The sequence below is a fragment of the Scophthalmus maximus genome, chromosome 5 (genome assembly GCF_022379125.1).
Source record: "Scophthalmus maximus strain ysfricsl-2021 chromosome 5, ASM2237912v1, whole genome shotgun sequence".
Lineage (NCBI taxonomy): Eukaryota > Metazoa > Chordata > Actinopteri > Pleuronectiformes > Scophthalmidae > Scophthalmus > Scophthalmus maximus.
This window is the reverse complement of record NC_061519.1, coordinates 17120161-17147500: the sequence shown is the minus strand read 5'-3', so window position 1 is coordinate 17147500 and position 27340 is coordinate 17120161. Positions and strand designations below refer to the sequence as shown.

General features: G+C 42.8%; 3 protein-coding genes across 4 annotated transcripts in view; all 3 read left to right on the top strand.

Annotated features, from left to right (window-relative positions):
• Window positions 1-7618, top strand: part of LOC118310522 (angiomotin-like 2a) — an 8215-nt gene extending 597 nt beyond the window's left edge. Inside the window, exons 2-11 of the mRNA XM_035633514.2 lie at window positions 212-1021; window positions 1567-1735; window positions 3208-3352; window positions 3470-3559; window positions 4251-4546; window positions 4667-4842; window positions 4945-5046; window positions 5165-5361; window positions 5564-5695; window positions 6259-7618. Coding sequence (XP_035489407.1) covers window positions 300-1021; window positions 1567-1735; window positions 3208-3352; window positions 3470-3559; window positions 4251-4546; window positions 4667-4842; window positions 4945-5046; window positions 5165-5361; window positions 5564-5695; window positions 6259-6344 — 2115 coding nt within the window. The 5' untranslated portion in view covers window positions 212-299 and the 3' untranslated portion in view covers window positions 6345-7618. The remainder of the gene's footprint in view (window positions 1-211; window positions 1022-1566; window positions 1736-3207; window positions 3353-3469; window positions 3560-4250; window positions 4547-4666; window positions 4843-4944; window positions 5047-5164; window positions 5362-5563; window positions 5696-6258) is intronic.
• A 3734-nt stretch (window positions 7619-11352) lies between these two features.
• LOC118310428 lies at window positions 11353-26218 on the top strand. The gene is made up of 11 exons (XM_047331932.1): window positions 11353-12115; window positions 12810-12921; window positions 13010-13103; window positions 13212-13395; window positions 13618-14921; window positions 17202-17532; window positions 21563-21943; window positions 22679-22763; window positions 22871-22988; window positions 23088-23322; window positions 23837-26218. Exons 1-11 carry the CDS (start codon window positions 11501-11503, stop codon window positions 25184-25186), a joined length of 4809 nt encoding a protein of 1602 aa, XP_047187888.1. The 5' UTR covers window positions 11353-11500; the 3' UTR covers window positions 25187-26218.
• On the top strand, window positions 17001-20425 carry LOC118310523 (zinc finger protein 226). 2 transcript variants are annotated; one of them, XM_035633516.2, is made up of 5 exons: window positions 17001-17520; window positions 18165-18243; window positions 18340-18424; window positions 18532-18772; window positions 19006-20425. In XM_035633516.2, the coding sequence occupies exons 1-5, from the start codon at window positions 17155-17157 to the stop codon at window positions 20326-20328; spliced, it is 2094 nt and encodes a 697-aa protein (XP_035489409.2). In that variant the 5' UTR covers window positions 17001-17154; the 3' UTR covers window positions 20329-20425. The 2 variants fall into 2 exon arrangements, with proteins under 2 accessions (XP_035489409.2, XP_047188002.1); XM_047332046.1 differs by having other exon boundaries at window positions 17001-17532.
• Window positions 26219-27340: the final 1122 nt, after the last annotated feature.

Genomic DNA, 27340 nt, shown 5'->3' with positions numbered 1-27340 from the left:
TGTATTAATAATATTTGACGTTCAAGAACATTTATTTTTGCATGGTATTCGTGCATGGTGCCAATCTATGCTGTTGCATATATTGCCAAATCCTACATGCGTCACAGCCTTTCGTCTATTTGCCTCATATGTATTTAACTCTAGGCTCTAGGCTATATGTTCTTCACATCCACCTCACTGGTTCCACTGTATTCTCTCGTCCTGTTCACAGGTCCACAGCTGATTTATTCGAATACTTTCTAACTGAGAAGAAGAGCCCAATAGGTCTTCAGAGAGAATAATAACGCACGCAAAGGAGCATGACGTCCACCGAAGAGCCGTCTGGCACGGTCCTGCACCGACTCATCCAGGAGCAGCTCCGCTATGGGAACCCGACGGTCACCCGTACCTTATTAGCCATCCAGCAGCAGGCCCTGCGCGGAGGCAGTGGAAGCAACAGTGGACCCAGCAGCGGGGGCGACATGGGCCGGAGCCCACGTTCCTCTCTGGAGAGTCTTACCCAGGAGGACCCTCCGTTCCCTCAGCTCTCCGCGAGGCAGGAGCCTCAGGGCCAGGAGCACCAGGGAGACTACCACCACTCAGAAAGTGGTTTCCAGCTCTATCAGCTACATGGGGAGGAATTGCCGACTTACGAGCAGGCCAAGGCGCAATCTCAGTATCTGGCCTCTCACTGGGCCCCTACGGGCCCAATCGGGCAGCTCCACGAAGGGAAGCTCCTGCACGAGGGGGTCTTCCATGAGGAGGCAGATTTGATGGAGCTGAAGTGCAACCATGTGCGGTCCCTCAGTGAGCATCACATGCAGATATCTCTGGAGAGGAATAATGCAGCTTCTAGAGCAGAGGCCATCAAGAGCACCTCTCACAGCTACCCAGAGCTGCCTTACTACAGCCCACAAGCCCTCCAAAGCACGGGGCCGAGCCTGGGCCAACGCAGTCCTCCTCCAGTGTACTCAGTCCCCATTCAGAGCCAAGGCTATATGCCTCACCAGGTCCAGGAGCCAGTGCAGGCACAGCAGCACAGGTACACAAATTCAATGGACACGAGCATATCTGTGATTGTGTGGGCATGTTTTTAAAAACTAATTTTACATGACATCACACTCGGTGCTGTCGTTTTTTTTTCTTTGTACAAGGGACAGCCTAGTAATCATCTTCCAGGACTCGTCATTGTGTTTTCACATGCGTGAACACATACTTATCAGTGTGAGTCACACCGTAGCCTGTGTACCAATTCACATTTCCTTCTTGAAATACTTAGGGGAGAACAAGTTCAGCCCTGTGGGTGTTTGTAATGCTTGGCATACTGTCACAGGATAGTTTCACACGTTTGCCTTGTTTAAAAAAAAGTATGTTCCTCATATAGACTTTTACATTCTTTGCAGTCACCGGCGTCAGTCAGTCTGCTTGGTAATAGACAGGAATAGAGTGATATTTCAGAAGCCCCCTTTTTCATACTAAGTCCAGCTCGTTGCTCCAAATATTTCTCTTCAGCTAGAGTGGCCTCAAATTCAGATACACAATTTAGATATGGGCTTGTTTTAACTCTATAATGTTTCTCTCATATAGGTATGTCCAGTCTGGTCAGCTGGCCGAAGTCCCCTGCTACAACACTTTCATCAGCCTGCCGCCTGCTGGCCTGGAGGAGCCCAACCAGGTGGAGCTGCTGCTGATGGAGAATGAGAGGCTGAGGCAAGAGCTGGAGGCGCACAGGGAGAAGACTGGCCGTATTCAGAAGGTAAAATCTTATATCAATGCAGCTGGCATATCGAGAACACTCCATTAATACACAGTGTCCTTTCAAATAGCGCACACGACAGTCTCCAAAAGTAGGGATAAAACTGTTGGCAATTAAAAAATGGCAAAACCGGAATTGAGAGAGAAAGACTCCAAAGATATTTACTCGCTGAACGGCCAGACGACTTCCTACTTCACAGCAACCTGTCTATAAAACCCAACCCCAGTCGACAGTTGTCTCGCTGACATCCAACTCCAGGCACACTCCCTCATCTGGCCTGGACAGATGAGATCAGCAGCTGCCACCTTCATACCATAGAGGCACAAACAAGAGGTCACAGCCTGCTACTGTGTTTACACACTCCTTTCATTGTGTAGCTGACCTAGTGGAGGCCAGAGAGAGAATGTGTGTGTGTGTGTGTGTGTGTAGGGTGCGCGTGTGTGCTTTAGTTCCAGGGAGGCCATAGATTTTCTAGGGCTTGTCCGGCAGCAGTCGGTGGGGTTGTGAACCACACAGCTGATGGGGGGTGGGGTGGGGGTCCATGGCAGGTGGTCGACTGCTGTGTAAAAAGTGAAAGGTCCCTTTTGTTTTTCCACCAAACAACATTTCTTTCACCTTTTCACGTTTACTTAAATTATTTTCCTGCCCTTTTTTTGTGGCCTATCACGGTCGACTCTCCAAACAGTAAGGCCCTAAAATAATTTTCTTGTTTAACATGGTGGGAAAAGCTTCAGAGACATCGGACACCTTTCCAAAACTGTGTAAAATCCACTCCACTCTCTGCTGGAGTTATGTCACATGGCTCTTGCCTTGTCTCAGCCTTAAAGAATGATAATTGCCGGGGTTGGAAAGTTTTCCCCGTCAGGCCGCAGCCCTGAGTAAACATGCCTGTGTGACTGCTGTAATGGTGGGTGTCTCTTTGCCGTTTCCACAACCCAGGCACAGGCATGCTACCTTCCCTCCGCTGGCATCCTTCCCAGACCTCTGAGCGTGTGTGAGTGTGTGTGTGAGTCTTTGTGTGCATTTTAACCTTGAGGTGTGTTGTGTACGTTCACGCGCTTGTGCACTCACACCTGGAACCAGAGCTATCAGCCCTCAGGAATGTAGATATAAATCAGTCTCATAGGAGTGGTGCGGGCTTGAATTCCTTCTCAGAATCATACCACACACACACACACACACACACACACACAAACACACAAACTCACACAAACACACAAACACACAAACACACACACACACACACACACACTGAGTTTACTGTATACACAGTCACAAATGTACCCATATGTACTGTACTGTATATTTATGTACCCTAACAACATGAATCAACATTCCAGCTCCTCCCTGACATGTGAAGAAGGTTAACCAAAAAAAAATCCTCTTCTCTACCTCTACATTCCTTCCTTCCCTGTTCTATAATCCTCCTCCGTCCCTCCTTTCCTTCTCTCTCTCTTTTCCCCTCCTTTTAGTTGGAGCAGGAGATCCAGCGTATTTCTGAGGCCTATGAGACACTGATGCAGGGCAGCAGCAAGAGGGAAAACCTGGAGCAGACAATGAGGAAGAGGCTGGTAACAGAGATCAGGAGGCTGCAGGATTTTAACAGAGACCTGCGAGGTATTGCCCAAAAACCATCATGATACCGATAAATAGTCTGCCATAATACCAGCTCCAACATCGCAAGTATTTTTTTATTTTTTGTTTAATGCCATATTAATTGCTGTTGCTTTGCAGAAAACTTGGAAAATGCCAGAACGCACGTTGCAAAAGAAGTAGAAGCAGCCGACCACAACCAGCACATCATGGCAAAGCTCCTTGAGCAAAGTAAGTTTGTCACTTTGTTCGGTTAGATTCCTCTCCACCGCTCCGTTCCATCCTTCCTTTGTAATCCACATGCTTGGCTGGACGGGATTCTAACACAGCATGGGGCCCTTTTGGTAGCGTTGTGCAGGAATTTCACTTGCATAACCTCAGCTTTTTCGTTAGGGAAACTTAATAATAAGGAATTCCATCAACACACCTCTTTGCAAAGGGAAATGAACTGGCTTTATATCCATTCACAGAGCCGCAGTGGAAGTGGTAGAAATGAGCTGCCCCCCACCTGTTGTTAGTTTGATTTATGTTGTCTGTTAAAGGAACTGGACTCAAGCAGAGTGATGGTGTTTGTATGGCCTTGATGAGGAATGCTCTGTGCTATGTGGGTCAAAGGGATAGGGCGGCTTTCTCCCCCTTCCTCCTCCTTCTTCCTCTCAGCATTCCAGAAGTGCTTCGCTAAATGAAGAACACTGGCCACCATGTAGCAACTCTGGTACTTGTTACTGGGCTTAGACTCAAGAGGGAGAAATCGTGGAGTGACTTTAATATCCATTTTATATATATATTTTTTACTTTTTGCAACGACTTCAGCATCTTAAAAAACTGTTTTCCTGTTATTTATTTTCAATCCAAACTACTATTAAAACCATGTCCACATGTACTAACCCAGCCTCCCTTTTTATGTACTTTTTTGCTTCAGATGAGGAGCAGAACTTTGAGCGGGAGCGCGTTGAGCGAGAACTGCAGCGATTGCGCGACGCAGCAGACGAGCAGAGCCTCAAGGCGAAGCGACTCGAGGAGGCCCTGGACTCGGCTCGAGGACGAGGGCGCCAGCTCGAGGAGGAGTTAAGGAGGAAGAGGGCGTATGTGGACAAGGTGGAGAGGCTGCAGAGTGCACTGGCTCAGCTACAGTCCACTTGTGAGAAGAGGGAGAGCCTGGAGATGAAGCTGCGGACGCGACTAGAGCAGGAGCTGAGGAGTCTGAGGGCACAACAGGTACATCTGCAAACTGTGCACACTGGTGTTTTGTCATATGATACCATCTGCACTTTTATTATGTCATTGTGCTTCTTATCACCTAACCTGTGTCTATTTCACTTCCGCTTTCCACCTCAGAGGCAATCCCAGCCACCAGGAGTGACCATGGGCTCCCTCCATGAGCGTCTACGTGAGCGGGAGGAGCGGATCCTGGCCCTTGAGGCCGACATGGTGCGCTGGGAGCAGAAGTACCTGGAGGAGAGCACCATGAGGGAATTTGCCATGGAGGTGGCTGCCACTGCCGCTGCCCAGAGGTAAAGACGGGGCTTGATAATTGCTGGGATGAACCATGTAGGCACTTTTATTCAGCTCCTTTGAATCTAAGCTAAACTCTGATTTCGTCATACCCTTTGCAGAGACACCACCATCATTAACCACTCGCCCTGCCACTCCTCTAACAACAGCTTCAATGAAGACCTGCCAGTTGCTGACTACAGGAATCAAGAGATGGAGAACAGGTGCCTACCAATGATTTTACTCTCCTTTTTTCAGGAGAATGGCTTTCACCGTTTTTGTCAGCATTAGGTTTTCTGCTTTTCTGATTTGTGTTTTTGTTATGTTTCTGTTTTGCATCAGGATCCGTGCTCTTTATGCTCAGATCTTAGAAAAGGATGCTGTGATCAAGATCCTCAACCAGCGGCTGCACCAGGACCAGGGGAGGAAGGACGAGCAAAGTACCCGAACAAACCACGCGAACCCAGCGGGGGCACCTCTCCGACCGGCCTCCTCCACTCCCTCCATCAGCACCATCCAGAGCAACACAACGAGTAGAGGTGAGAATAATGTCAGCGTGGGGTGGTACAAAGGCAAAGCAGCCCGCTGTTCGTCTTGTATTACATCCTCAGAACAGACATTCAAACACACTTCTGATCCAGTTTAAACCTTTGCTAAGTAGAGGAATGTCTGTGAATAGACTCTTTTGTTTGTCAACCGGTGATGACAGACACTGACATCTTCTGTGATGCTGCCTTTTAGGTAAGAGTCTTTCAGATGATCAGACTTTGCCGAACCGTCAGTTCTCTGCTCAGTCCGAACCCGGAACGCTAGAGCGGCACACGGAGCGAACCAGTGCCGAAGAGGCTGCCAGCTCATCTAAGCTCCACAGTGGTGAGTGATCCATCAAATATGCATGAGTGTGTTTGTTTACAAGGGCCAATAATCCAATACTGCTCTCACTATAAAACTTGAATAATGAATGATTTGCACGCATCCAGTGCAGAGCATGACTAAACCCTGCGCGCGCAGACACACACACACACACACACACACACACACACACACACACACACACACACACACACACACACAAACACAAACACACACTGCATGTTAATAGACTTTTTGTGTCTACATAAGAGGAGCTTTGGACCTCAAATTCATGGATGTCCACATTGATTAACCATGCTGCTGCTTAACCGGCCAACCAGATACCATCTGTGCGGGTCATGGTTCGTAATGTGGGCCTTGTGGAATGTGCATGGTTAGGAAATAATGTGGATCTGTTGACTGAGCACATTTACCAGAGTGGCCTGTTTGACTGTGGAAAATCTCTGTTAACCTTTACTCACTGATAGCTGAGCTCTATCTTGGCCATTTTTCCACTGTTTTAACTTTAAAGCATTTATCCAATTATTTATTCCCTCTTCTCTTTTTTTATTTTTTTTTTTCAGAAAAGGCAGCAGCGAAAAAGTTGCTGTCAAACCCTTTCAGGGGCCTGGAAGAGTTGGAGTCGGAGGCAGTGGAAATCTTCATTTAAAGAACTGAAAAGTGGAATTTTAAATGAGGAGAGAGAAAAAAAGCTATTCTGAGAATCTGTGAAGAGTGTCTTTAAATAAGTGAATGGAAGAAAATACTGGATGCAAGAATGTTATGGAAAGAGGCCACATTGTGGGGGAAAAGAAAGGACAGTTTTCACATTCACATTAGAGACAGAGCTGTGCTCCGACTCACTTACTCTCACTAAGCTGGACAGCTGCAGGCAGTCGGCCTGGCTGAGTGAGAAGAGATGAATCTTCTGAGGTACTTGGACAGTATTGTGGATTGTAATAGGGCAACATGTTCTCAGAGAGTGTATGCCAAAAATATTTATACAAATAAATATATATATATAAATATATGTAATTGCTGCTCCCCCCCATACCCACCCCCTCTTTATCCCTTTTTTTTCCAATCCGGTGAATTAAGAAGCTATATATTAATCTAATCTGGTTTCCACATTCCACAGATATTAAAGCCTTGTTTTCTTCTAGATAATTTTTCAGTTAAAGGTTATCTGTGTGACCTTCATTCCCCTCCTTTCCAGAAACTGTTAATCTGAAAAACCTCATTCCTCTCACATGGATGTTATCTGTTTGGCAGACTTCCCCTTGTTCAATAATTTAAACACATGAAACACTGATTTAAATGCTCTCGCTGTCCATGTTCATTAAGTCCGAGTGGCTGGTTCTACAAAGGCTTTGAGGTGTCCGAACAGTGAGTTACATAATATATAAAAGACAATTTGGTATGGATTTTTTTTGCCAAACTGACACAGACCTGGTGTTGTTTGTAATTTTGGGAGGGTGTTGATTTCATTTTTTTTCTTTTTCTAAACTATTTCCCTCTCAAAGTATGTTTGCATGTGTGATTACAGTATGTGAGTGTGTTTCCTGACATGGTGATGCTGCTGGTCTGGTCACCATTGTGGGATAAAAAGTTGAAACGACACCGTGTTGGTTTTGTGTTTACTGTTAGTTTCGAACTAACAAACAGGTGAATTATTATAATTATTACTGTTATTATATATTTTATACAGATGTTTGTATTGTTATTTTAGATATAATAGTGCTTTGAGAAAGACGCCAAAGAGTTTATGTTTGTATGTTTGTTGTAAGTTATGTGCCGACAATCATGGTCATGTCAAGCTGCACCCAACCAACCAAGTGTTGACTTCAAACAGGCATTTCTGTGAACTTCAAACAGTATGAAGGTTTTTACAGTTGAATTCATGCAACATTTCATAAAGCAATAAAATATTCTAATATACATTCACTGGCTCTCCTGGCTGACTTGTGAATTCCTTTCAGGATTTTACTCTTGGCAAGCAATATCGTTGCTAATATGAAAAAAAACATAGAAGCAGGAAAGTTATCGTTTTTCTGGAAAATGTTGTGAAATTTCTCTCCCACATTCGTCTCACGTTGTCACTTGATCTCCTCATTCCTGTGCGCTCGTTTCACCACAGAGAAGAGCGCTCTTCATTAATGAATACCAGAGCTGCATTCTTTCGGGTTCAACTTTCTCGGGTGGCCTGCTCTCTTGTTCTCCTCTCGTCGTGAAGAGCATGCTTGACATAGATCACATTCTCATAGGGACACGTAACCCTATACGTGACAAAGACGGGTTTCTCTGAGATAAACCGCTAATGCCTTTTTGAAATTTCTGTGTGCTGCCATCCACCTTTGCTAACGTGCTGCATTCCTAAATGCTTTTATTGCCTGCAATTTAACACTCACCCAGAGGTGTTTATGGACTATTTCAGCACACGTCATTGGATGTCAAGACGAGAGAGTGGAGAGCTAAGTTATGTGGGATCTGTTGCAGGATAGACACACACACACGCGCACACACACTTGTGCATAAACTCACACGGTTCAAAATATCAACTTGAGCAGCACTGACAATGAGACGCAGCAATGCAGCGGGACAATGGGAACGACAGAGACGAGAACAATGAATGTTATGGTGTCATCGGTTATCACTCACATGCTTCACCAGTCACCCTGCTACATGCAACGTGTGTGTTTGAAATCTAAAGAAGGCGTGTGGCAGAGGAGCTTTCACAAATGCTGACTGATGAACGGGGAGCCAAGTTAATATAAGAAGTGAGATTGCTCATTGACATTTAATTTGCTTTGCTATGTGATAATTATACCGTTAATACTTTTTAAAACTAAATGGTTTGGCTATCCAAGTTGTTTTTGTTCTCTTGGTTTATTGATAACGCCACTTTTTAAAAGGCCCCTTTTTTAAAGTGGCTTTAGGTTTTACAGTTACATATGCTTTATGGATCAGTTATATGGCAGGAATAAGAACAAACTTTGGGTTTCCAGGTAGTGAAACATATGTCAGCCATGCTCCAGGTGATCAGGACCAAAATAAAAGGCTAAAAGTTGGGATATTTTGGGCACTGGTGCTTCATTTTCTTCACTTTCTTTCTTGCAACCTTTTCAACAATGGGAGCTTCCAGGCTGAGGATACTTCTGTTGTACAAAAACTATCATCGATAAATCAGAAAGAAAAAACATTAAATCTCTTAGACCTGCTTTATGAAAAAAATGAGTGTGCGGACCTTCAGTAGGATTCTCTGGTTCCGTTTGATCCTAAAAGTTTGCCATCAAGACTAGATTGAAGATCTTAGTTATGTTATTTTTTTCACATTTTAGTATTCTGAAGGCTCCTTGGTTTAATGCCAGTAGGATTGTGTGGCCAAAACATGTTTTATATCGCTCATTCCCTAAACCAAATATAGTTTCATCATTCTCCTACACAGCTCAGGAAGCAAAAGTCAGATTGTATCCTGCTGCAGTTGGGTTTGATAATTGGATGGGGAATATGTCAAAACACCGAAACATGCCCGGACCTGGACAGAGAGGATGTGAGCTGGTGAGATCACACGGATGCCTTTGATGGAGAGGCTTGTATGGGAAAGCACAGAGCAGGATCTGGTGGTATGCAATGCCATCAATCTTATTTATGAATTGAGAGCTCTTATCAGGCGTACTGACGGGCAACATTGTGAAGACTTGCCAACATTCTTCTGTGAATGTGAAAGGCAGCTGACATGTTTCGACTGCAACTTTCCCTCTCGCTCTCCCTATCTCTTTCCCAGAATTTATATGATGAAGGGGGAGAGAATGTAAACAGGAGTCTCGGGTCAAATTCCTTTGTGCTCAAACCTCCAAGACAATTACAATTTTCTGCACTTTTTGGATCGGTTTTCCTTCCTTTCTCTGGCTCAGTCACATGGGAACTTTCATACTGAATTCTCAGTCACTATGAAAGGAATGGGCTTGTTGTTGTATAAACACTGTTGTGTGTGCACTGACGGGTTTATTGCCCCATCTCCATGTTTACAGTTTAACAGTGCATTCCTCATGAGTTTCACTCACTGGAGTATCAGCACATACAGCAAATAAACTGATGGTGAGTAATGATATCAAAATAGGATATAAGTATAGAAGTATAAAAGTGGACTTTGGGATGCAGACAGTCCTCACTTAATGTTGGTATGGTTAATAAAATTGTCTCCTTGTATTTATGGTGACAAAATTAAATCTAATGATTAACTCAATAACAATCAAATGATACATGATAGATGATAGATGCTATGTGCACATCACAAAGATGTTCACACACAAACACAAGGGAATTTTGAGGCAGTGAGATGATAGACTGATTGACAGGCCCCCTCAGGGAAGATATCAAACAGCAAGAAAATAGCCAGCGAGTACAGAAGTCCTGTCATTTGTCTGGCTCGTCAAAAAAACCCATAAAATCCTAGCATGATTTTGGGCATCGGTATAATACATGTGCCATACCCAGTGATGCAGTTTCTGGAGCCACATATTTAAAACCACAGAGATTTCCCACAGTATCATCAACTACCAATGATACATGGTTGTGTTTTTGACTCCTGACAAAGAGGACTATTTGATGATTATGTACACCTACAGATCCCATGAGACACAAAACATGACAACACTGTTGTTAGAGCATGTGCTCCACCTCAGAAAACATTTGTCCCTTGGCCTGAGGGGGGATTAGATCTGTTAACTGATTCTCTCTCTCTCTCTCTCTCTCTCTCTCTCTCTCTCTCTCTCTAAAGATTCTCAAATATTTTAATGTATGTTAAATACATTTTTTGGGGACTTCTGTAATGCACAATGAGTGTTTAATATTGACAAACCCACAGTTGCGTGCTTTGTATAGCCTAAAGGACAGAGAAGACAGTGAGACTGCCTAAATCCACAGAAAAACTGCAATAACTTCTCCACCACAAAAAGACAACAACCTACCAAACAAAAAATTAAACAAATGATTATTTGTGAAAGCATCCCCACTTTATTTAAATACTGTACATACACAGAACACAAGGTAATGTATTAAAGGGTTTTCTTAAAAAAAAAGCTCATATTTTGAATTTTTAATATCACCATATGCTATAAACAACTACTGGGAACAGTCGAAATCATGATACAAATCATCTGTAGCTGAACAGTGACACCTGCTGGAAAGTTTGCAGTGTGGACTTCAGCAGTCAGATAGACTGAACCATATCCTTTTTTTTTACTGAAAGATTTTTTTTTAGTTAGTATTGTGCATCCAAAGACGTTTTAAAATAAAAAGCATACTGATCTACAATGTCCAAAACGCTTTTCATTTTTTTCAATGTATAATTTTTGCTTTAAGTTGTAATGTAGTTGAAAATACTGAGCATGTGTTAATGCACTGTTCTAAATACAATGAAGAGAGGACACGGTTGGAAAATAGGATGAGAGAGGCTGGCCGTGGATTTGATATTGAAGGAACATAGATTTTTTCTTTGATAAGTACAAATTTGTTCAATGGATTTTAGTTTTTCATATTATTATTATTAGCTTCTTTAAGAAAAAGAAAATAAAAACTTGAACTAGAGTCTGTCCTACATACTCCGGTACACTAGGTGGCGGTGTTCATCTATTAGTTGGTATTGAAAAACCGCCAAAAAACAAAAACAAAGGAGAAGAAGTCACTACCAGAAATATCTGCGTGTTAGTTCTCCACCGTGGATCCGCTGGAAGAGTCTTAACTCCGACCACCGTCTTCTCGTCCCCGTAATCGTTCAACTTATCGCGGTCTGATTCACTTGAAGAGCGGAGGGACCGGACTTATATGTCCGGGATGTGTTCCGTCTTACGATGTGACTCGTCGCGTCGCAGTGCGCAACGGTTCAAGTTACCGGAGGATGCGGAGAAGAGACTCGAGTGGGTCCAGTTTGTTCTGGAAGTCAACGGACAACGACTCAAAGAGTCGTGCTGGACCGAGATCTCCATATGTACAGAACACTTCACAGAGGACTGCTTCGGTAACACGGGTCCGACTGGCACGGCTCAGCTGAAGCCCGGTGCGGTGCCATCACTGTTTATCAAGTCAGAGCCAGACCAACCTGAGCCAGACCAGCTGGGGGTGGAGCCAGACCAGGTGGGGGTGGAGTCATACCAGGTGGGGGTGGAGCCAGACCAGGTGAAGGTGGACCCGGACCAACCTGAGCCAGACCAGGTGAAGGTGGACCCGGACCAGGTGAAGGTGGACCCGGACCAACCTGAGCCAGACCAGGTGGGGGTGGAGCCAGACCAGGTGGGGGTGGAGCCAGATCAGGTGGAAGTGGAGCTAGACCAGGTGAGGGTGGAGCCAGACCAACCTGTGCCAGACCAGGTGAAGGTGGACCCGGACCAACCTGAGCCAGACCAGGTGAGGACGGAGCCAGACCAACCGGAGCCAGACGAGGTGAGTGTGGACCGGGACCGTAGAAACGGGGATTACAAAAAATCTAAATCTGAAAACATAAAATTTGCAACTGAAAAAAATCAGACCTCAAATATGAAAAATATAAATAAAAGTGAAAATGTGATTTGACAAATTAAAAAAACATCTGATCTTACATCCTAATGCAGTGTTTCCCCCTACCATTGAATTGTGGGGGCGCCCCGCCCCTCCAACGGGAGTCCCCGCCCCCCCTGAAATGTCTCTTTTTTTGTTGTATTTTATATATAATGCCAAGCAGAAGTAATTTAAGGTATCTTTCCTTAGACACCTTATTCCCCCCCCAAATCAGTACACCTAGGGGAAACACTGAAATGGCTGTTAATTATTGCATAAAAAAAACTTATCACAATATAACTTAAGTGTAGAACATAAACACACATTTAGTTGTTTTTTATGAATTAGCAGTCAGATAAAAGATTTTCTCTGGAGCAGTCATCTGCTGAATGTGCCAGTTTTAAGGATGGAAATCCAGTGAAGTCAAGTCGAGGCGCTTAACCAATAGTTATGGGACCATTTGCAATGAATGGAACTAAAGTACACCCACAGGCCACATATCTCTTCTTTTGCCATCCTTTTTTCTTTGTGGAAACAAGGAAATTTGAAAACTAGAAAAGTTTTTTTCCAACTGTAAGTTCATACTTTTGTTCATGTGTAGGAACCTGTGGAAATCCAAGATTCTTCCTCTCAGTGTGAGCAACTTGAAACATGTGAAAGTCCATCTTACTGTTCTGAAGAATCAATATTATCAAACCACACTTCTCCCATCGGTAAGTAACTTCAAAATGTTGTGTTAATGAAAATGAATTGGGAATATGCTCAAATTGTATCATTATAAATACTACATTTTATTTTCAGGTGCCCCAGTAAGCCCAGAGCCAAGTGATAGCTCTGATGAGGATTATGGTCAGATGGTGCAAAAGATTGCGAATATTGATATTATCAAGGAAAAGTAAGTCAGACTAACAGTGGTAATAATATTGATTACAGCAGGTTAGGTTTTTTTTAAACCTGGATCTCCAAGTATTTCATTTAAAATTATTTTTCATTTGATTTTCAGAGTTGAGCTTCTTCGGATAAAGGGGAATTATGTTGTGAATGAAGACCGGATCCTCCAGTTGTTTAGCAGCAAGTGCCCTTTGTGTGGTTCTACAGTAAAGCTGGAGAAGGTGACCCATGGCATACTCATGGTCGTGAACCAGCAGTGTCTTCAGTGTGATTACAGAAACCGGTGGAAAAACCAGGTCAGTGCCAGTGTCTCAGCGGCTGAAGGTCAACAAAATCTACACTGTCCAGTATTTTGTCTGTGTATTTATTTACATTAAATACAATATATTTCTTAGTTAAGTTCCGTGCTACAAAATTAATATTTGAATACGTATTTTTACTCCTGCACCACCTTGTTTGTTTGTGAAAAACCAAATGCGCTGTACCGATTTTTTAAAAGGTTTTAATTTTTCCAACAGGCTCCGTCTGAGGAGAGCGATCCTGTGGAGGAAATGGGGGAATCGAGTGATCAGGGTGACATGGATTCAGATGAGGATTGGAGGCCAACAGAGGAGCTTTTTCTGGCCAACACGCTTCAGACTGATTCTGATGAGGATGCCGAACTAGAGGAGGAAGAAGAGCTCGATCAGTCTGTATTCTCTACCAACCACAGTCAGCTCTGCACAGAGTGCGGGAAGTTTTTCAGGAAACGTTTGTCCCACACATGTGAGCACAAAACAAAGCCCTATTCCTGCAATATTTGTGGAAAGAGATGCGTTAGTGAGATCTATCTAAATTTACACAGCAGAATCCACGATGAAAACTATGAGCACCGGTGCAAATACTGCAACGCTACATTCAAAACAAGGGGGGACAAATTTAAACATGAGCAGATCCATCAAGATAGAAAAGATCCCTATAAATGTCCTGACTGTCCACAGACGTTCACCACCAATAAAGAGCGCCATGTCCACCTGTCAGAGCACAAAGTAGAGATGGGGTTCAAATGTGGAGTTTGTGGGCTTGAATTTAAAGAAAGAAATCATCTTCGGAGACACTCTGTTGTGCACTCAGGATTGAAGCCGCACAAATGTTCTGTGTGCCAACGTAGCTTCAACCAGCCTAGCCACCTCAAATCCCACATGCGTCTGCACACAGGGGAGAGGCCTTACAAGTGTCGGCACTGTGACAAAGGCTTCAATCACAACGTGAGCTTGAAGAGTCACGTCCAGCGTTACCACACATCCAGGTCGGGACAGAAGAAGGGGAAGGTCAATGAAAGGGCAAGCAACACTGGTGATGCACAGGAAACTGTGAGTAAGAGAGGCCCAGACTCTGAGACTGACAATGTAGAAGAAGAAGGAGACACAGAAGAGGACGTGCAGAAGGAGAAAAAAGATCAGCCTAAAAGGAGGTGGAGGAGCTCAGGGAGACCCAAAGGAAGGCCTAAGAGGAACACGGCTGCTAACTCGGTTCCGTCAGGGCAAAACAAAGACGGGCGCTCGAACGTTAAGACCTCGAAATCAAAGGTGAAGAAGTTGAAGAAAACAGGTTCCAGTGATGAGGAAAGTGAGTGTGAGCAGTCAGACGGCAACATGTCTTTTAACTCAGAGGAGGAAGAGGAAGAAGAGACAAAAAGGAAGACAGGGAGATCAAGAAAAAGACCAAACAACTACAGTGACAGTTCTTTTCACCCAGAAGGAGAAAAAGAGAAGAAAATGAAGTACAGCAGCCAGAACAATGGTAAGAGCAGGAGGGGACGAAGAAAGACTGCAGTCATCTGAAATTTCAAAAAATTTGATATTAGCAATTTTGAATTTAAATGAGCCGTAGTGAAGGGAGTGCCGTACAGAACTTGATTGGTATATGGTAGATATATTAAAACAAACAAACAACAACAAAAATAGAATACTTCCAGAGGCAGGAAGAAAGCAGTTCAAAATCACATGAAGCTAATGTTAGGAGATATTTAGTTTGGTACCTTTCACCAAGCAGACAAACCCCCTTGGAAGAAAGAAAGGGTGAAGGTCAGTGTCGGGTAAAATTATTGCATATTTCCATTGGAAAAATCTGAGTAAGATAAAAACCTAAATGTTGTAAAGATCGGTGTTGCTGTTGGAACTTATGTACAACATTCATCTACCTTGAAATAATACTGAATCAAACAAAAAATGCATTAATATTCATAAAATCATGACATTGTTTTACAGTTTCCGGCTTTTTAGGTCATTATGAAGTTGCATCATTATATATAACTTCAGTTATTCCTCTGCCTGTAGGCAGAGGAAAAGAGATGTCTTTTTTTTTACTTAAATCAACATTACAGACCTTAGAGCTTCCCTGAATGCACCTCTGGAGTTTGTAACAGTATCAAATGAAAAAGTAAAATACCAATTTTTGAAAAAAAAGCTGGAGGTTCCTTGACTGTTTTGAATCTCCTATCCCAAGTCTCTGCTGGTTTATTGCCCCACTACAGAATCTCACCACGAGATAGATGCCAGTATGCTGAAAATATGCAGTTTGTATGAATCATGCAGAACAGCTTTTGTGGGCCTTCAAGGGGTTTGCAGATTGTTTACACTTTAAAATAAATATGCATGCGTGACTGCCATTTTGAGAGTGTCATCTTTACAGTGTCCGTTAACATTTAGAGTTTTGTAAAGACAGACGAGGTTATTGTTTTACCTAAATAACTAAATCAGACAGATTGGTTTTGCCAATGCCAGTAGAGCTGTTGAGTTTTCAGTATCTTGCCAACAGAGTGATAACGACAGAACGGTTTACTTTTTTTCTGTACCTTAGTGCTTGGATTTCATTTTATAGTGAGTGTATCTGGTTTCACAGTTCAGTTCTCACTTTGATCTTAACCCCCTGGATGACTCCCTACCCCCTGCTTACATGTTTATACTTGCGCACTCTCTGCTGGTGCTCGAGCTTGCTTCAAGGCTCATGAAGAGTTTCTGAGTGTCTGGGAAACTTTGTCAGTCTTGCTCTCTGGCACAGAGTCAGTCTGGTGCTAGTTAAGCCCACGGCTGCTTAGTGGATTAGACATGCTGATAGTTGGCCAAACTATGTTTGAGAAAGAGAAATAAAAGGAATTTCTTTGACTTTAAATACTTGATCTTTAGATTTTATTTAAGGATGATTGCACTTTCACCCCTTAATTAATTTCCAACAATGAGATTTAAAATGCATCTCAGAGACCTCTAACTAATTTAACGGAAATTTGTACTGGGTGCATAATAGATTTGTCCACCTAATTATGTATTTCAGTTGTTCCAGTCATCTGTTTATGATGTGAAAAAAAAAAATCAGCCAACCCTATTTGTCTTCTTAAGTCGGACCGAATATCTAGGCGATAGCTATCTTTTGAAAGTATTGGGAAATGAATGGGCTGTAAAGGGAAATGAAATAGCAGACAGGATGATAAAACGGTCTCAACATGAGACAAATAACTAATTTACCATTTGGAAAAGGATAAGGCAAAGCAATAACAAAGAAAATGGAATGGAGAAATGGAAGATGTAGTATAAACTATAGGCTGCGGTTTGATCACACAATTAAATGAGACACTATATTTTTTTGTGTTAATGCACTGTTCTAAATACAATGAAGAGAGGACACGGTTGGAAAACAGGATGAGAGATGCTGAAGCGTGGATGTGATATTTGAAGGGGAATAGATTTTTTTCTATAAATACAAGATTGTTTAATAGAATTTAGTTTTTTATATTATTATTATTATTAGCCTTTTCTGTTCTTTTATAAATTGATTTTGAACTAGAGTCTGTCCTACATACTCCGGTACACTAGGTGGCGGTATGCATCTATTAGTTGGTATTGCAGTTCCTCCAAAAAATAGGAGAAGAAGAAGTCACTACCAGAAATATCTGCATGTTAGTTCTCCACCGTGGATCCGCTGGAAGAGTCTTAACTCCGACCACCGTCTTCTCGTCCCCGTAATCGTTCAACTTATCGCGGTCTGATTCACTTGAAGAGCGGAGGGACCGGACTTATATGTCCGGGATGTGTTCCGTCTTACGATGTGACTCGTCGCGTCGCAGTGCGCAACGGTTCAAGTTACCGGAGGATGCGGAGAAGAGACTCGAGTGGGTCCAGTTTGTTCTGGAAGTCAACGGACAACGACTCAAAGAGTCGTGCTGGACCGAGATCTCCATATGTACAGAACACTTCACAGAGGACTGCTTCGGTAACACGGGTCCGACTGGCACGGCTCAGCTGAAGCCCGGTGCGGTGCCATCACTGTTTATCAAGTCAGAGCCAGACCAACCTGAGCCAGACCAGGTGGGGGTGGAGCCAGACCAGGTGGGGGTGGAGCCAGACCAGGTGGGGGTGGAGCCCGGGTCTGTGGTGAGTCTGCAGGTGAGACTGCAGGTGAGACGAGTCCCTTAGTACCTTCACACCCCATCAACAAAATGCTACAGTTGACACTTTATTTTCTACAGGTGTTCAAAATGAAAATCATACTAATAATGTACAATGTCCAAGATCAATGTCTAAAGTCTGAAACTGAAAGAAAAGGGATCTGAATGTGATTCATTTGATCTGAAATTTGTGTGTGTGTGTGGGGGGGGGGGGGGGGGTGACATTCGAAAATATGATTTGAACTGAACAAAAATCAGATCTGAATCAGAATACACAACATCTGCGACTGAAAGAAATAAGACTATAAATATGAATATATATTACATACACACATCAGTATACTAATGCAATTGACAATCAAAGTTTATCTTTCAAGAAATGTTTTTTTTTTCCTCCCTCAAGTATTAAAGAGATAAATGTGAAATTAGCAGCAATGTCATGTGTATATAACATAAATTACAAGTTTATCCCACCTGAAATGCACATTAAGAGTCATAACTGCATACAAGTGACTCAAACCACATCCACATGTTTTCATTGCCTCAGTAGAAATGTTGTTCATACAGTCAAGAGAGCTTTTGATAATGTGGTTACCTTATTCATTTTTGTCAACTATAACTCTGTACTTTGGTTCTTCTCAGTGTGAGCAACTCAGAACATGTGATAGTCCATCTTTCTGTGCTGAAGAATCAATACTATCAAACCACACTTCTCCCATCGGTAAGTAACTTCAAATTGTTGTGTTAACAAAAATGAATTTGGTATATGCTCAATTATCGTCGCGTAAAATATAAATATCACATTTTTTGTTTTCAGCAGTCCCCGTAAGCCCAGATCCAAGCGATAGCTCTGATGTGGATTATAGTCAGATGGTGCAAAATGTTGATATGATCAGGGAAAAGTAAGTCAGACTATCGGTTGTTCTTACATTGATGACATCCGGTTAGGTTTGTAAAACCCGGAACTCCAAGAATTTCATGTAAAACTATTATTCTTTCTTTTTTTCAGAGCTGCGGTTCTTCCCATGAAGAGGAAGTATGTTGTGAACGAAAACTGGCTCCTCCAGTTGTTTAGTAGCAAGTGCCCTTTGTGTGGTTCCAAAGTAAGGTTGGAGAAGGTGACCCATGGCATACTCATGGTCGTGAACCAGCAGTGCCTTCAGTGTGATTACAGAAAGCAGTGGAAAAGCCAAGTCAGTGCCAGTGTCCCAGCAGCTGAAGTTCAACACCCTACAGGAGGCACAATAGAGGTAGGACATCAGCAGTCAGATGTCTAGACTATTTCCTTTTTTGCATAGTATTGTGCATCCATAATAAAAATCATACACAATCTATGCTGTCCAATATTTTAAATGTATGTTAATTTAAAATTGCTGTAAAAATGCTAATGTTTGCACCATGCACCTTCTTGTTTGTCTGTGATATTCAAAAAAACATATGTGCTGCACCGACTTTAAAAAAAAGGTTTTAATTTTACCCACAGGCGGGGTCTGAGGAGAGCGATCCTGTGGATGAAAGGGGGGAATCAAGTGATCAGCGTGACATTGATTCAGATGAGGATTGGAGGCCAACCGAGGAGCATTTTCCGGCAAATATGCTTCATACTGATTCTGATGAGGATGCCGAAGAAGAACAAATCAATGAGTCTGTATTCGCTGTCAAGCACAATCATCTCTGCACAGAGTGCGGGAAGTTTTTCAGTCAACGTTGGCCCCACACATGTGAGCACAAACTGAAGCCCTATTCCTGCAATATTTGTGGAAAGAGATGTGTTAGTGAGGTCGCTCTAATTACTCATAACAGAGTCCACAATGTAAACTGGGTGCACCGGTGCAAATACTGCCACGCTACATTCAAAACAAAGGTGGACAAAATCTCTCACGAGCAGATCCACATACCTCAAGAAGAGCCCTATAAATGTCCTGACTGCTCAGAGACGTTTGCCACAAATAAGGAACGCCAAATCCACCTGGAGGATCACAGAGGCCCCAAGCAGTTAACATGCCACGTCTGTGGGATTGAATTTAACACTAGCCTTTCTATTCGGAGACACTTAGTCGTGCACTCCGGTCTAAAGCCGTTTAAGTGTACGGTGTGTGACCGCGGCTTCAACCAGGCGAGCCACCTAAAATCTCACATGCGTCTGCACACAGGGGAAAAGCCTTTCAAGTGTCAGCACTGTGACAAAAGCTTCACTCACAATGTGAGCTTGAAGAGTCACGTCCAGCGTTACCACACATCCAATGCGATTCTTGGACGTAAGAGGGGTAGAACAAAAAAAACTGTAACCGACAGTATTGATTCTCAGGAGAAAGGGAGCAAGAGAGGTGCAGAGTTGGGGCTTGAGGAAGGGCTTGCTGGATATGAGGTGGTAGAGAAGGAGAGAATAGAAATGGCAATAAAGAAAAGGAGCACAGGTAGGACCACGGGTAGACCTATAGGAAGGCCTAAAAGAAAGTCTGCAGGCCACTTGGCCCTCGCAGGTGAAATGCAAGGCTCAGGTTCAAGCACCGAGACTGGAAAATCAAAGCGACGGAAGTCAAAGATGACACAATGTCGTGATGAAGAAAGTGAGGACACACTGACCGAAGGCAACATATCATTTGACTCAAAAGAGGAGGAGGATGATGAGAGGAGCGAGAAAGTAAAAAAAAACTTAAGAAGAGGAAGGACAAAAAAGTCAGACAGTGACACTGACTTTTATCCAGAAGGCCCAGAGAAAAGGAGTTGCAGCAGCCAGAACAGTGGTAGAAGCTCAGAGAAGCGCAGGAGAAGACCAAGAAAGAATCAAGTAGATGAAGACTAGACTATATTTTTATTGAGACAAAACTAAACTGTATTCCATCTTATATGTATGATGTATGTATCTCACAAATAAAGTCTTATGACAAACTAAACATGTACTGCTGGGGTGTTTTCAAACCTTTTTGCCTCTTACCATTAGGAGATCATCCCACTTAATTTCCCAGATACATTTAAATCTTGTTAACTGATCAGACCCGGGACAGGCAGACTGGACTGATGGTTAGTGTTCTTGTGTACTTTGTGTTCTATATTTGCAATTATTTTACATCTATATAGGGAATATACTGTATATGACCATGAAATGTGTTTATTGGGGAAAGGATCTGCATGTAGTGCTTTGATTTTATTTGTACTGAATGACTACAAAAATATACTACGCAACATTTCATTTGCATCCAGAAGAAATTTCAGAGATGGATATCTCAAAATCTGGAGAGAAATAGAACAACAACAACTGGATGCTCAGTTGAATACAGTAAGACCTATTCCCAATAATCCAAGTCGGTTGTAAACAACAGTCAGGTGCCCATGTGAACAGATTTAACTATTGACTGTTAAGAGAATCCTAATCCTAGAGTGATTCCAGTGAAAATGATGGTGTTTGAAATCGTATTTAGGGCTAAAGCGACACTTGACTGTGAAATGTGACTGTGGTGCAGATGTTACTATCACATGCACGTGACGATACTTGGGAAGAGAACTAGCTTTAGATATACATTAGAATTTTTTTCCCAAACAGCTCAACTCAACTCATATTGTCTAAAATGAAGATTTGTGGCGCGTGGGGACCAAATGTGTGTGTTTTTATGTCTCTGAATTTGTTTTAAACGTGAGTATCAACCAGATATTGACGAACGCAATTTTTTTCTTTGATGTGACGAATCTGCGACTCGCGTCAACGTCGAACATCTGGACTGTGATGGCCAGAACGTAAACAAACAAGAACACCGACGCGTACGAGTGGGAAGGAGCTCTTGGTCGACGTCGGCTTGGTAAAACAAAGTTTGCAGTCGCAATGGCTTCGACGTGAATTGTTCCTGACCGCAAGCGGCATAGAGTTTAAACCATAGATTTACTTTTTAATACCTAGTTAAACTTGGAAAAAGCACCGACCCCACAGCTGGCATACGCCCGACGTGAAACCAAGCGAACCCACCCGTAAAGCCCCACCCACTCCGTTACCTCCACTGGCACCGTGTAGGAACGGCTAACTGCCAGAAACGGCTAACTGCTAGCTTGTGGCGGCTGTGGACGTTTCTGCAGTCTGTGCGCTACACTTCCCCAAGAGTCCGACCGCCGCTACAGCCCGAGGGAGTCGGGACCGGACTCACATCTCCGGGATGTGTTCCGTCTTACGATGTGACTCGTCGCGTCGCAGTGCGCAACGGTTCAAGTTACCGGAGGATGCGGAGAAGAGACTCGAGTGGGTCCAGTTTGTTCTGGAAGTCAACGGACAACGACTCAGAGAGTCGTGCTGGACCGAGATCTCCATATGTACAGAACACTTCACAGAGGACTGCTTCGGTAACACGGGTCCGACCGGCGCGGCTCAGCTGCAGCCCGGTGCGGTGCCATCACTGTGGGCGAGGTCAGCGGCGGAGAGCCCGCGGTCCGTGGTGAGTCTGACAGCTGTGGCAACATCTGGCCCCGTCCCCCGTCCCCCGCCCTGCCTCCTCAACAACACACAGCATCTCCGACTGGAAGCAGAACCTACCCTCACTGGCACTTCAAGTATCCAAATACATCATCAAGTGATCAATATGAGAGTCAAGTCAGGGCTGGGGCCCCAATTTTAATGTACATGAAGATGGTCGTTCATTGGATAGGATAGTCAGACTTTTAAAAAAAAATTTATTACTCCATCAAATAAGATCATTATCAGAGATAATTTCATGCAATTGACACAAACCCCTCAGTTCTGGCCACAGCTATGTTAATAACTATGGTTCAGCATAGTGTAACACACAGTCATCACATTGAGCTCAATAGTAGAGCTGCAACAACCAGTCGATTGATACGTTGAAAGAAGATTAATACAAACCATATCTTTCATTCATTATCAATAATTCGTATTATAAGCATTATTTTTCAAGAAACAATGCCAAAAATTTGAGTTTTTTTTCCTTGTCTTGTCTTATCTGTCAGTAAATTAATTGGTCAGACATAAGACAATTCAATGACATCCCTTTTTGCTCTAGGATACTCTGACTCTGTGTTCTCTGATGTTTAACAGACCAAACGATTGATCGAGAAAATAATTGGCAGGTTAAACTGTACAAAATCGACCCCCGTCACTTGAACAGCGATGTACTCATTATGGTACTGTTTTGTCTTTTTGTGATTTTGTGCAGGAGCCCGTAGGAACCACAGAGGTCGTTTGGGATGACCTCGAAACATGTAACAGTCCAACTTCCTCCTCCACACACACTTTAACGGGTAAGAAACTTTACGTACAGAGGTATGATAGGAATTTTAGGGGGTATGCATTTTTTAAATTTGTTACCTAAGTTTCTACATGTGAAAAGTGTTTGTGGGTTTCTCAGAAAGTCCAGTGTCAAGTGGTGTCTCTGTGTCGGGTTCCCTTGATGTTTCAGATGCCGTCACCACTGGATGTGGACATAAAGAACAAATGGGTTTGAACACAGATTTGAATATAGAAAAGTAAGTTGCACCTTTGTTCACATTTTGTGTTTGCTTTGCTTTTTAAACACACAACTCACAAGACTTGATTTTAATTGTCCTTTGTTGTTGTTTTTTTAGAGCTGCACTTCTAAACATAGAAGGGAAATATGTTGTGAACGAAAGATGCCTGCTCCAGTTGTTTCACCGTAAATGTCCGTCGTGCGGCTGTGAACTTCACATGGAGAAGGTCGCCTGTGGGGCGTTGACCGTCTTTGACCAGCAGTGTCGTCGGTGTGAGTACAGGAACGAGTGGAAAAGCCAAGTCAATGCCAGTGTCCCAGCAGCTGAATTAGTGCCTCCACAGCCGCAAAACGTATGTTAATTTGATTGCTCACTTAAAATAAACTGTTAATTTTGAACAGACGTTCAATGTCTAGTTCTTATGTGAGTTCGTGGATGTGAGAAAAAAAAAAGACCCCACTGAATTAATTAGTTGAAAAATGTGATGATTATAAGGCCTATTCTAAATTATTATATAAATTTATATGGAGCCTCTTTATAATTTCAGAGTGGATTTTTGGAAGTTGGCTTGTGATGGACATAAGAGATAATAATATCCTCAGAAAGTTTAAGTATCACTTAATCTAAAAACAGGTGTATCTCATGTGTATGCGTTTAGATTTGACTGAGTGAATTTGATACAAATCTCAGCTCCTGCCTCACGTCTCTCTCTCCAGGGAGGCACACCTCACAGTTTGAAAATCACTGATGTAGAACAAAGTTCCTTCTTTGTGCCTCCTTTTTTTGTTACTCTACTGTGAATATTCTGTGCTGTTTAGACTCGGAGAAGTTTTGGGTTGTCATTCTTGTCATTGTCGTGTTCACAGGCAATGCCGACAGATGACAACCTCAGCAGTGCAGTTTTCTCTGAGATAGATACTTTCAACGATGAAGAAAGCCATCCCTCGGAGGAAGGAGCAGAAGGTGATGAAGGTGGGGTGAGTTCAGACGGGGAGTGGGAGCCAACAGAGGATTTTTCGCTGACTGAGGCGCTCACAAAGGAATCCGAGGAGGAAACCGAAGATGAAGGCGAAGATATTAATTCCCCGGTTGGCCTCAAAATTAACGAACTCTGCACAGATTGTGGGAAGCTCTACAACATCCTGAAGCCTCACACATGCGAGCACAAAATTAAGCCGTATGCCTGCAATGTCTGTGGCAAAAGATGTGTAAATGAAACCTCTCTAAAAACTCACAGTAAAATCCACAATGAAACCTTCGAAATTCCTTGTAAATACTGTTACGCTCCATTCAAAACAAAGGTGGACAAAGTTAAACATGAGCAGATCCACGAAGATAGAAAAGATCCCTATAAATGTCCTGACTGTCCGCAGACGTTCGCCACCAGTAAAGCGCGCAGCGTCCACCTGTCAAACCACAGAGCGCCACGGGAGTTCAAATGTGGAGTGTGTGAGTTTGAATTCAAAGATATACATCATCTTCGGAGACACTCTGTTGTGCACACAGGATTGAAGCCGTACAAATGTTCTGTGTGCCAACGTGACTTCAACCAGTCTAGCCACCTCAAATCCCACATGCGTCTGCACACAGGGGAGAGGCCTTACAAGTGTCGGCACTGTGACAAAGGCTTCAATCACAACGTGAGCTTGAAGAGTCACGTCCAGCGTTACCACACATCCAGGTCGGGACAGAAGAAGGGGAAGGTCAATGAAAGGGCAAGCAACACTGGTGATGCACAGGAAACTGTGAGTAAGAGAGGCCCAGACTCTGAGACTGACAATGTAGAAGAAGAAGGAGACACAGAAGAGGAGGTGCAGAAGGAGAAAAAAGATCAGCCTAAAAGGAGGTGGAGGAGCTCAGGGAGACCCAAAGGAAGGCCTAAGAGGAACACGGCTGCTAACTCGGTTCCGTCAGGGCAAAACAAAGACGGGCGTTCGAACGTTAAGACCTCGAAATCAAAGGTGAAGAAGTTGAAGAAAACAGGTTCCAGTGATGAGGAAAGTGAGTGTGAGCAGTCAGACGGCAACATGTCTTTTAACTCAGAGGAGGAAGAGGAAGAAGAGACAAAAAGGAAGACAGGGAGATCAAGAAAAAGACCAAACAACTACAGTGACAGTTCTTTTCACCCAGAAGGAGAAAAAGAGAAGAAAATGAAGTACAGCAGCCAGAACAATGGTCAGAGCAGGAGGGGACGAAGAAAGACTGCAGTCATCTGAAATATCTCAAAAATAAAGAGAAGTAGAGAATCAATTTAATGTGACCAATTTTGAAATTAAAGGAGCCGGAGGGATGGGGGGCCATACAGAACTTGATTGATATCTGGTAAAACACAGACGAGAATCATTGATTCACAACGCAACAACTCTTAATTTATTATGTGTTACGAAAATACTTTCAGAGGCGCCAAGAAAGCTGTTAAAAAAAAGAAAATCTGAGTTAGATTAAAAACCATAATGTAGGAAAGATGGGTGTTGTTGTTATCTAAAAACGTTATTGTACATTGTAATAATAATGATGTCAGTTTCCAACAAAAAATATGTTCTTACAGTTAAAAATCTGGACATTGTAGTACAGTTTCTATCTTTTTATGTCTATCAAGCTGCAGCATTATATGTAACTTCTGTCATTTTTTTTTACAAAATTACCTTTGGATTGGTAGAGACTCATATAAGTTTGTCTCCAGAATCAACTTGCAGAGGCTGGAAACGTGTCATAGATGCAGCAGTCGATCCATCACGGTGAAGCAAAGTAGGCCATTGTTCTGTTGTGGTCTGAAAGTCATATCGATGGGGCTCACCCTCTTGCACAGCTCAGGGACATTCTGACACGAGAGTTCACATTGTGTTGTTTAACAGCAACATTTTAACGCAGCAAACGACTCAACTCTATGTTATGCTCTTATGATGCCAGCGCTTGTTTTCAGTTTTTGTCTTCTGGGTGTGATTTCCCTGACAACATAGGTCACCCATGCTTTTTTTCTTTTTCTCTTTTTTTGGACTGATTTCAAAACTCAGAGCTTCCCTGAATGCACCACTGGGATTTGCGACAGTATTAAATGAGAGGGTAAACTAATTCACAAGTGAATAAATCCATAAAAAGCTGGAGGGTTCTTCACTGTTTTTAATCTTCTCACCACAAGACTGTTGCCAGTATGTTGGGCATATGCAGTTTGTATGAATCATGCTGGTGTGGGCCTTCAAGGGTTTGCAGATTTTTACATGTAAAAATAAATGTGTGTCTGACTTGTCCTTTTGAAGCTGTCATCTTTACAGTGTCCGCTAGCATATATATCACAGTTCAGTTCCCACTTTGATCTAAACCCCTGGATGACTCCCCACCCCCTGCTTACATGTTTCTACTCACACACTCTCTGCCGGTGCTCCAGCTTGCTTCAAGGCTCATCAAGAGTGCTGGAGAAACTTTGTCAGCTTTGCTCTCTGGCACAGAGTCAGCCTGGTGCTAGTTAAGCCGGCGGCTGCTTAGTGGATTAGACGTGCTGATAGTTGGCCTAACTATGTTTGGGAAAGAGAAATAAACGGAATTTCTCTGACTTTTAATGAGCAACTAAGTCCTGGCACCTCTGGGATGTATCGGTGCATACAGAGCTGTCAATCAAATACTTGATTTTGGAGTTTGTTTAAGGATGAGTGTGTGTCTACTACAAGCTCTCAATGGTTCGTCTGGAAAATGTACCATTCAACTGTCAGAAGAACAGGACAACATTAAGTTCCTGTTTAGTCCAGATTTTGTCAAGTCGGCCTTGTGTGAAATTTAAAAGCACTCTTGACTTTAACATGTAACTTAGAGTTTTTATGAATTTTTCTTTTTAAATCAGCAAACATTACACAGTGCAACTGAATGAGAGCAGGACTCAAGTCAGGCGATATCTAAGTGATTACTACAGTAACTTTTGAAAGAATTGAGACACACTGGTGCTGTAATATCAAAGATTGAAAAAATATTCAGTAAAGTATTTAATGCAGGTATTCAATTCATCTGATTTATCTTGTGATAAATTAGCAAAGAGATCAAGTTTTTTCTATTGATTTTGGGGAATTTGTTCCAGGTTACAGCACTGTTAATATTCATATTTCACAATGTTAGTGTTTTGTCTTTTAAAGTTGAGTCAATTAGTTGATCGACAGACAATCGAATGACAATACATCATAAAATACCAAACACTTTTCCACTTGTAGCTTAAAAATGCAAAGACTTGTTTTATCATATACATTAAGGAAATTAACATTTCGGGGATTTGGACTGAGAGATGGATGAAACGAGTAGGAATGGATTTTTTAACAGCTTTCTGTAATTTTTGTTGTACAGAAGTCATTAACTGAGTTAAATGAGTGTCACATTCATGAAAAATT